Source organism: Octopus sinensis, unplaced genomic scaffold, assembly GCF_006345805.1.
Source record: "Octopus sinensis unplaced genomic scaffold, ASM634580v1 Contig12302, whole genome shotgun sequence".
Taxonomy (NCBI): Eukaryota; Metazoa; Mollusca; class Cephalopoda; order Octopoda; family Octopodidae; genus Octopus; species Octopus sinensis.
The window spans coordinates 120,862-131,111 of record NW_021832590.1 but is presented as its reverse complement, the minus strand read 5'-3'; the positions used below and the strand labels follow the sequence as shown (position 1 = coordinate 131,111).

Genomic DNA, 10,250 nt, shown 5'->3' with positions numbered 1-10,250 from the left:
ATGCTTGCAATATGCAATACCGTCTTTATTAAAACAGAGGCAGGTTTTTTCAAAATTAACCTTTTAGATTTAGGGAAAATAAAATTTCAGGCACAAAGTCCTGACGAAAAGGCCCTCGTGGAAGGAGCCTTTGAATACAATTACACAATTACATTTAGAAATTCCAAAAAAATCATTCTCAAGGCTGACAAAAGGCTGATTGAATACGAAATTTTGGCCATCTTGGAGTTTGACAGCGTCAGGAAACGAATGTCAATTATCGTCAAACAAGATTCCCAGTATATTTTACTGTGCAAGGGGGCGGATTCCAGTCTGTTCGGAATTAGTGACAAAAGCGACGTTGATTACTACAAGTTACTCGAACAACAAATAAATGTTTGAGAATTTAGGAGAAGTTTAGAATTACGCCGAGAAAGGACTCCGAACATTATGCTTTGGTTATAAAATAATTTCAAAAAATGAATGGAGCATTTGGGAAAACGAATACAATTCAACTTTAAATAAAATAAACGATCGAGACGGTCTAGTTCAGGCTTATGAAAAAATTGAAAAAAATCTTACTTTGTTGGGAGCATCTGGAATTGAAGATCAACTTCAAAAAAACGTCCCTGAAACAATTAATAAATTTTTTAATGCCAATATTAAATTGTGGATGCTCACAGGGGACAAAATTGGTGCTGAATAGAATTCTAATTTAACAGAAACCGCCATTAATGTCGGATATCTTTGCGGGCTAATTAAAGAGACAGATACCGTTATGCAAGTCACAGAAGATGAAGAAAATGTAGCCAAAATATTTGACGACTTTAAAAAATCGATCCTCGACGAACTGAGTTCTCAAAACATTACAGCAGAGCGTTTTTTGAAGGATAAAGATAAGTATGAAAAAGAATTTGATCATATTGGATTCTGTCTTGTCATTTCAGGACAGACCTTGGTCTTTTTAAAGATTTAGTTTAGGCAATTATAATGAAGGATATGAAACACAAACTGATTGAGCTAACGGATTTATGCAGCAGTGTCATTTGTTGTAGACTCACACCGGGACAAAAGTCCTCGGTCGTAGAACTAATCCGGACATCTAAAAAGGCCGTGACTTTGGCTGTCGGAGATGGTGCTAATGACGTAAGCATGATCAAAGGTTGCTTCTTCCTTAGACTTTAGCCGCGAACGTTGGAGTTGGAATTTACGGATTTGAAGGTCAGCAGGCAGTCCTGAACTCGGATTACTCGATTGCTGAATATTTCTACCTAGGAAGACTTATCTTTTTACACGGAAGACTTTCTTATATAAGATTGGGAAACTTTGCTAATTATTTTATTTACAAAAGTTATTGCTTCGCTTTAATGCAAGGATTTTATACATTTATCTCTGGATACAGTTCACAGGTATTTGTAAATTAAAAATTGCAGAACATTTACAATCAAATATTCATTGCATTGTACAACCTTATTTATACATCCGCTCCTGTTACTGTAATGGCATTTCTTGACAAAGTGAATTTGTTCTTTTTTAATTAATAGGACTTTAAAGCTGATCTAGATTATTTCGGCTTTTACTATGTTGGACAAAAGAACAAAATTTATAATAACAAAACCTTTCTAATTTCAGCAGCCGAAGGGATTCTGACTGCAATAACAATCTTATTTTTGACGCTCTTAACATTTAACAACACCGTCTCAACAGGAGGAATTCCCAATGATGACATTGAACAGATCCGCCAAATAATAATGACAATTATTATAGTAGTCGTAAACAGTCGAGTACCCTGCTATCAAACTTACATTTAAGTGTCTAGTTTCGTTTTTGTCATGGACTGCAGTTCATTTATTTGCTGTCACGATCTCTCTATTCCTTTACTTACTAGTGACCTTCATTTACAGTTATTTCTATATTGATTCGGACTCGGTTGGGACTCTCTACTCTGTTTGGACAAAACCAACCTATTGGTTCATGCTTTTTCTAATATTAAACATTACTCTGTGGCCACCGGTGATTGCAAAGTAAGTTTAATAAGTTTTTATTATTTAGAGGACTTTCTAAAAAAAACAATATTATTTTGAAAAAATCAAAATCAAAAAAATATGAAAGCAAACGGAAATTCCGAGGATATACTTTTTCTAATGATGTATTTTGTTTTGAAATCACTTAATACTAGGTAAGCTATAGATCTCATTCCGGGAAATTTTCAGGTTCGGGAGGAAAAATGTTGAACATATAATCAGATTCCTAATAATTTGATCATTTTAAATTTTTAACGGAATTTCCCTACTCACAAATATACGACTATCTTTCCAATAAACTAGCTTCTTTAAGCATTGATCCATTTACTAAAGATGAAATCTTCGATAACTTTGATTGATGTATTCTCTCCGGAAACGATCTTGCTAAAATAAGTTTCATGATAATTTCCGACTGTACTTATGAATCATTTCTTCATCAAAAATCAAAACTATCGTCTATCCTTGAGAATACGACGAACAGTTTTTACTAAGGACTGGGATTCAAAGAACGTCCACATTAGTGATTGAAAAACAAAAGAAAGTTATGTCTACAATTAGAATTCGTCAGTGACTACACCGCGGATAGCAAAATAATTGAAAAATTGGACTCTTTTACTATACGAATCTTATTTAAGATAAAATTATAAAGTCAAATCGATTTATTCAATAAGCACAAAGTAGATTGTTTGCAGTCAACAAAGCCAGACACGACGACAACACCATTGTCAGCTAGAAAGTCGAGACACTTCTCATACGAACTAATCCTCAACTTATCTCTGACAACCTCAACATTCAAATCTGGTCGATATCTACAAAAATATATTCCAAAAAACTCACGTTTTGCACAAAATACACATTACTTGTACACGAAAACGATCCAAGAACCAGTTAATAATGAACCTTCCCAAACCAGGGAAATTGGAATAAATTTTGAAAAACTGATGATAGTTGACGCTTTCGTAAGCCTTCTGCAACCCCAAAGCAGCAGAAATAAATTCATTTCTCACCTCCCTCTCATCCAACTCTCCAATTACCTCCATTAGCCCTGAATTTTTTTTATTGAAGTGAACCTGCTTGAAATTGTGTGAAAATGCAATTAAGAATATAATAACTCGTAAATTCATCCTTGGCCACAAAGTCCTCCCGTGATTCGGACAAGAGAGACCGCAACTGTGTCAAACACTGTCCAAACTCAGAGGAATCTCCCTATAATTATAATCAACGACAAAACGGCGACAAGAGATATCCTCGAATGGGTGTCGTACACTGAGAGGGCAAAGCGATTTCTTATTCCCTGAACCTGAAGAATAATTGAGGTACAAAACCGTTAAATCTTGTCTAATCGACTTTAACTGATCAGAGACGTAGGCATAGTCTCCCTCCTCCTCCCAAACCTCCTTTATCAACTCAAGTGATTTCTTCAAGACCCTTTCGGGCCTGACTTTAGAAGGGTCAATCTCAGAAGTGATTCGAAAGTAGTCCTTTTCGAGATCCCCACATGTCCCGACAATCAAATCTCGACTAAAGGGGGTCAACTGAATTTCTGACGACTCCGTGGCTTGATTGTTGTAACGCACAAGCCTTTTTTGGTGGGAAAGCGAGGATTCAACGGATTTTGTGGATATTAGACACGTTATATCATGATTTGGCAATGAATCAGATGTTGATTTCATTTTTTCGATTTCTTCTGACACTTTTATCTTGTTTTGACGAGACTTTGTTTTTTTTGGAAATTTAGCGGTTGCCGATGGTTGTTTTGGGGATGATTGGTCTTTTCTTTCCTCAGAAATAGCAGGAATGAACTCCTGAGGGCGCCATACATCTCGATATGACCGATTTGGTCTAAAAAACTTTTTCAATAAATACTTTTTTGCAATTTTTTTGAATTCAACCGGAGAGTCAAGAGTGGAAACGATGCTTAAATTAGGAAGAATTGTGTCTCTCTTTTTCAATTGAAATGGTTTGACAAAATTCGTCATGCCTTGAGTCATATTGGGTCTGAATACAGCAGTTATTAAAAAATCGATTACTCAGGATACTCTATTGAAGGAGAATATTCGTTTTGGGGGGTTTTTTGAATATAATAAAGGGGACTGTTCAGATCAGTCATCTGTACTTCCTCGGAAGTAGAGTTTTCATGATTTGCATTATTTAAATGATTTTGGTTGTTAAATAGCTGTTGATTGTCGTCCATATGTGCGTAGCGTTAAATGCCGTCTTAGGTAAGACGAGATCACAAGACGTTAAAATTAAATTTGATTACTTTAATATTTTTTTATATCAATTAAATTTTATCATAAATCTATCTTAATTCTTTTATTAGAATATAAGAAAAAGTTAGAATATCAGACATGATCACACCGAACCTCATACAGCCCATTACGACTCTGATATCTGACCCATCTTATCACATCTCTTTCGGAGTAGTTCAGCTGTGGCTCCAATATCCTCAAATAGCGGATCTTTATTCCAGAGAAAGCCTGTTCGATTTTGAATGAAACTGAGATATTTGCATTGGCTTGTTTCACTCGGCAAGATTCTTCCATGACTGCTACGCTGACGACCAACTGGTACTCCCTCTGTCCATTCATATTTTTGATATTCCAAAATATGGCGTCCTCCCCACGTTTGTATTTGGCTTTTCCCTTGACGTTTAAAATTGTCACTTTTGAGGTTTTTTTGGATAGAGGAATGCAAACGACTATTTTAGTCGCACTACTATTAGCAGAAAAGTTCGATTTGAGGATAATGGTTAATTCGCTGGTGTTCTTGTCCAGTTCACGGTGAATGGACGTCACTTTGAACGGAAGGTCAATTCCTGTATTAGTCCGATAACTAAAAGTGATATACACTCAATACTTCATTAATTCAAATGTTCCATCGGGAGGAATGAAGTTTATTGAATGCTCACTCTCATATTTGGACAGTTTGACACATTGGTGAAAAGTGGAGTGGTCAATTGGCAGCATTTTTGCATTTAGAGAATTGTTTTGGCTACATATTTGTTTTTTAACAATAGAAAACCGGATAATTTTGTCGTTGATACCAATAGAGCATTCGGGCATTCCACTAAGCGTAGATTTCATTTGAATACTCCCGATTATATGACTAGTCAACACGCTCCCTAAATTTATGAGTGAGCATTCTACCAGTTGATGACATGAGACAGTGCACTTGCTCCTTTACATCGAGGAAGAGTTCATGTTTTGGGTGAATAATGTTATTCTTCCTCCATCCAATTTGACCAGTCACTTGTACTGTAAGTTTGGACTGGACTGCTTTATTCTGCTAATTATTCATATCAAATAACTTTTATTTTTAGATTAGAGCAGTTCAGAATAGACAAAAGTGCAGGTGTGTCGGTCAGTTGTGGGACCCCGTTATCCCCTGCCTCCGACAATATCAAGTTAATTAGGTGTCTTTTTGATTCAAATTTGTTTTCAGTGAGTGTGCCCATGCACTGTTCCAGCATGGATACTATCTTGTGGAGAAATTGGAAAGTCATTGCAACATTGGCGTTCTCACTTGTGAAGGCCATGAACCAAAATCCACATTTTTTGATGTAACAGTAGGATCGACCAGAAATTGAAACAATCGGAGACTTAATTTCGTGTCTTGAATGAATCACATTTACACGAAAAAGGTCCGCATAATTGTTCCTTTGATATAATCTCAATATATTTATTACTTTATGTCATTTCGATACACATGACCGCTTATTATTTCTCCTTTGAAACTGAATATATAAATAGCTTCGAGCATTTATCAACTTATTTTAATATTTAATCTTTTAAGTAGGTAGTTTAATGATTAAAAATTTATTTTTGTGATAATATAATTTATTAAATAATGCAATTTTAATTTCATTTTTATAATTGTATATAAAAAACATATTCTGCAAAAAATTACTAAAAACAGAAATTAAAGTCCTAACCATCAAAAAACTAAACTTCATCTAAAAAGTCAAACAAATAAATTTGAACAATCTATTGGAGTTTTTTAAACATGTCGCCCACTCTGATCCATTTGAAAGAACCATTAAGCTCAGCAATTTTGCTGAAAAAAGAAGTCCCGGCCGACCGAGAACTCGATGGATATCAACGGTAAAAGACGTCATAGAATTGCCATTATCAAGGCTTCTTAAAAAAGCGAATGACAGAGTGAAGTGGAGAAAATTGGCTTATGAGATATTCAGATTAGATAATAAGAAATTTTTTTTGACTATCAGTCAATTTATTTCGAGAGAAAACAAATTAAGTTAAAAATGTACAAAAGGGAAACTCCGGGGGGGCTAAAGCACGCACCCACCTGCGGAAAGTACCGCATGCGTGTTGCCACGGAGAATGGCGATGGATATCCGCTGCAATAGCCACGAAACCTTGCGTGGCTCTTTCGTCCTGTGGGCCAATTTCCTCCCGATGTCGCTGATGAAGGCCGAGGTTAGAGGCCCTGCGACGCCCGATGTCTCCAAAGCGATTGGTACGAATATAAAACGGCGTCCAAGTTCTTGGTATTTTTAATTTTGGCCGTCTCAGCCTTTTCCGCAGCGGACCCGGGGGAAGTCACATCTAGACCCTCCCGTCAACCTCCGACCCCTTGAACGCCCAAGAGACACTTCAATTCTAACTCTGACGAACGAGGAAATCAAGCGCTCAATTCAATCTTTTGGAAAAAGCAGCTGTGGGGGCCTAGACAGACTACGCCCAGGGCATTTAAAAGACCTTATTTCTCAAACGACCGCCGAGGCAGGCAAAACTCTACTCACTGCCATCACCACACTTATAAACCGGTTGCTGAGCGGGAACATCCCGAATTTTGCTTCGAAGCTACTTTTCTCGTCTCATTTACTGGCATTCAGAAAAAAGGACGGCGGTATTCGTCCGATCGCTGTTGGCAACCTGTTCCGCCGGCTTGCCGCTAAAGCTGCCGCACGACACGTCAGTCTACGCCTCAGCGCCGAACTAGCTCCACTTCAACTGGGAGTCGGGATCCCAAACGGCTGTGAAGCTGCCGTACACGCGGCCCGAACTCTCTTTCTTTCAAAGGATGCCCTACTCCATCGTCACGTGGCTGTTAAACTCGATCTGCGGAATGCCGTCAACAGCGTCAGGAGGGACCGAATAATGGAGGTATGCGTCGAGAGGGCTCCGGAGATTTCCCAGCTTGTCTTCCTCTCGTACGGGAAAGACACCTCACTTATCTTTCCGTTCCCGAACAGGAGTCCAACAAGGCGACCCTCTTGGACCATTACTTTTCGCCTTAGCAATCGACGAGGCTGTACGATCAATCCTCTCACCATTCAATTTATGGTACCTGGACGACGCCACCATTGACGGCTCTGTGGAATGCATCACCGAGGACCTATCCCGCCTAATCCCTGCTTTGCGCAACCTTGGCATAGAAGTTAACGTGAATAAATCTGAACTCCTAAACCTCAACTACCCTGAGGCGGATTTTCCGAATGTCAATATGATAATCCAAGACTTCATCACTGGTGCACAAGTAACCCAGCCATCAGAAGCAACCTTTCTTGGATGCCCTCTAAGCCCATCTGGCCTAAAGGCCCATCTGGCGAAGAAGGACATGGAATTCTGTAACCTTACAAGCAGTCTCTTGGAGTTAGACTCGCACATCGCTTTCTTCCTCATGAAAAACAGTATACATATGCCGAAACTTCTGTACACGCTCCGCTACCGCATCCAGACATTCTGTCTTCCTTGGAAAAATCATTGAAATCCTGCACGAAAGCAGTTCTGAACATTTCCTTTAACGAAATCGGTTGGACTCAAGTAAAACTTCCCGTCAGGTTCGGAGGGATCGGTTTTCGCTCGCCTAAAGATCTGGCGCCACATGCACATTTCTCTTCAATTTCCAGAAGCCGTCAACTTGTCCGAGAGGTTCTACTCCCCTTCAAAGAACTCTCTCCGGAGTTGCCGACTACCGACCTCCTGGAATTCTGGACTGACGCTAACCTACCCCTCCCGTCCGACATGTCCGTGCAACGGGAATGGGATGAAATCTGGGCCGCCGACTCGTTTTCGAAGATGAAACCAGAGCTAGACCAACACCGGCTAGCGTGCCTACTCTCGGCCGCACATCCTCACAGCGGTGCATGGCTTGACGCCTACCCATCTACATCAACAGGAACCTTTTTGGATGACGACTGCCGGAGGATCGGGATCTCCCTTCGGCTTTGCCTCGACATATGCAGCATCCACCGATGCCGATGTGGAGCCAAAGTCGACACTAAAGGGCTCCACCCTCTTTCGTGTCGCAGGAGTGCCGGTCGATGTCCCCGCCACGCCTCGCTAAATGACGTCGTGTTTAGAGGCTGCAGGCTTTCCGTCACAACTTGAGCCTGTCGGATTGGACCGTGGTGACGGCAAACGCCCAGATGGAATGACAATCTTTCCTTTTCGGGATGGCAAGTGCCTCGTCTGGGATGCTACGTGCATCGACTCTTTCTCTCCATCGATAATAAAATTAATCAATAAAGATAGTATGCTATTTTCAAAAACGGACTCATATTTACCATTTTTTCATAAAACACAAAATTTTGTACATTTGATAAACAACGGCCTTTTTCCAACAATTAAACACGAAGAAAAATTCAAAGATCAGATTAGTCTTTTTTGAGTAAAACAGCCTCAATAAGTAGTAGTAAGTTTAGTTTTTTAATTAAATAACCATAACATCAACGAAGTAACAACAAGCAGGGTCATATTTCCTAAGTCGTTGACTATCAACGTCATAAAAGAAGCCCTCAAGTGCCAATCTCCCACTGATGTAGTCCTGTTTGAACGAACCATAATTGAGTATATTTTCAATACCAACCAAAGTGTTAATCTGTGGATAATTCAAATGACTATTACCATTCCCAACTGGTCAGTTCTACTTTCATCAGAATGTTTGGATATGTCTAAAGTGAAAAACAAATCAGTTTGCCCACAACAAAAATCAAAATTTTTTTTATTAAAACGTTTCAGAGTCTCGCCACAAACAGAGGAGACTAACTCTGAAAAATCACAACTTTGAGATGTCGTCAAACAGCCCATTGCCTATCTCAGATAATGGTAAACTAACTTTACAATCTGAATGCCCTACGACACATATTCTGTTAATTAGGTTAGATTTATAAAGATATTCGAATGAAAGCAACTCTTGGGGCCTTCCTATAGTAGAGGCGACAACGTGATTTCCAGGGTTTCTGATTTGGTAAGCTTCTCCATTTATAAATTTATCAAGCTTTAGTCGCTTGTCCATACATGACAGAATAACAGATGCCTAGAAGAGTAAAATGACGTGTTGCAAACTAACATATTTCATTACGAAACAAAAATTAATAAATATAACTATTGGATTTTCAAAAAAATTTCAACTAAATTATTTATTTTTAGTTTATGTTTTTGTAATTTGTTGTATTTTGTTACATCAACCTCCTCCCCTCAGAGCCTACGTTCACTGGCTGATAGGCAGATCGGACACGGGCTACATCCTCAACAGACATCGATAACCCGTATTCATGGTATCTAAGATCCTCCGCAATATGTCCAGCACTCAGAGTGCCTCCAGATGATTTTTTAGAAATTTTATAACGACAGGGACGATTTTCACTCTCGCCCGGTGGATTGCCCCAGTTAATTTCCTAGCAAATCGTATTTCTTGAACTTTTTCACTTCGAGTTGTTTAAAACAATTTTGTGAAGTGATCTTTACATTGATAAGTGTAATTGTGTGTAGAATTCCTGGTCTACTTAGGCAATAGTTTTCCTTACAAAATTGGAGAAGCATTCTCTTCGTTATATTACCAACTGACTCCAAGAACTAAACATAATACTAATAAAAAATCAATAAGTACTAGTTTCCCCCTTACATACATCCAACATGGCTTCAGGAGTAATTTCTTTACCTCGACACATCTTACCACATTAACCCAGTTTATAATGAAAGGTTTTTCAACTAGACCTCATCTCAAACCAACTGTATTCTCACTCTATCTTCAAAAGGCCTTTGATTCAGTCTGACTCAAAAAATATTTGGCCTATCCATCGACTCGAACATAAAAGTTTGGCTTTCGAATTTCCTCAGCGGAAGGAGAGGGCGTGTATGCCTGAATGGAATGAATCAATCTCAAGATTGCTTCCAAATGGAGTTCCCCAAGGCTCCTCTCTTTCCCCTGCTCTATTCAATTTATACCTATCCGACATTCCTAATCCTAATGATTGAAGAAAATTGGGAAAACTCTGTT

General features: G+C 38.7%; 2 protein-coding genes across 2 annotated transcripts; both read right to left on the bottom strand.

Annotated features, from left to right (window-relative positions):
• Positions 1–3,178: 3,178 nt before the first annotated feature.
• Positions 3,179–4,197, bottom strand: LOC118761333. The gene is made up of 2 exons (XM_036499159.1): positions 4,034–4,197; positions 3,179–4,001 (listed from the first exon to the last, which is right to left on the bottom strand). The coding sequence occupies exons 1-2, from the start codon at positions 4,195–4,197 to the stop codon at positions 3,179–3,181; spliced, it is 987 nt and encodes a 328-aa protein (XP_036355052.1).
• Positions 4,198–4,348: 151 nt separating this feature from the next.
• On the bottom strand, positions 4,349–5,557 carry LOC115229275 (AP-2 complex subunit mu-like). The gene is made up of 2 exons (XM_029799655.1): positions 5,529–5,557; positions 4,349–4,838 (listed from the first exon to the last, which is right to left on the bottom strand). Exons 1-2 carry the CDS (start codon positions 5,555–5,557, stop codon positions 4,349–4,351), a joined length of 519 nt encoding a protein of 172 aa, XP_029655515.1.
• Between the last annotated feature and the right edge of the window lie 4,693 nt (positions 5,558–10,250).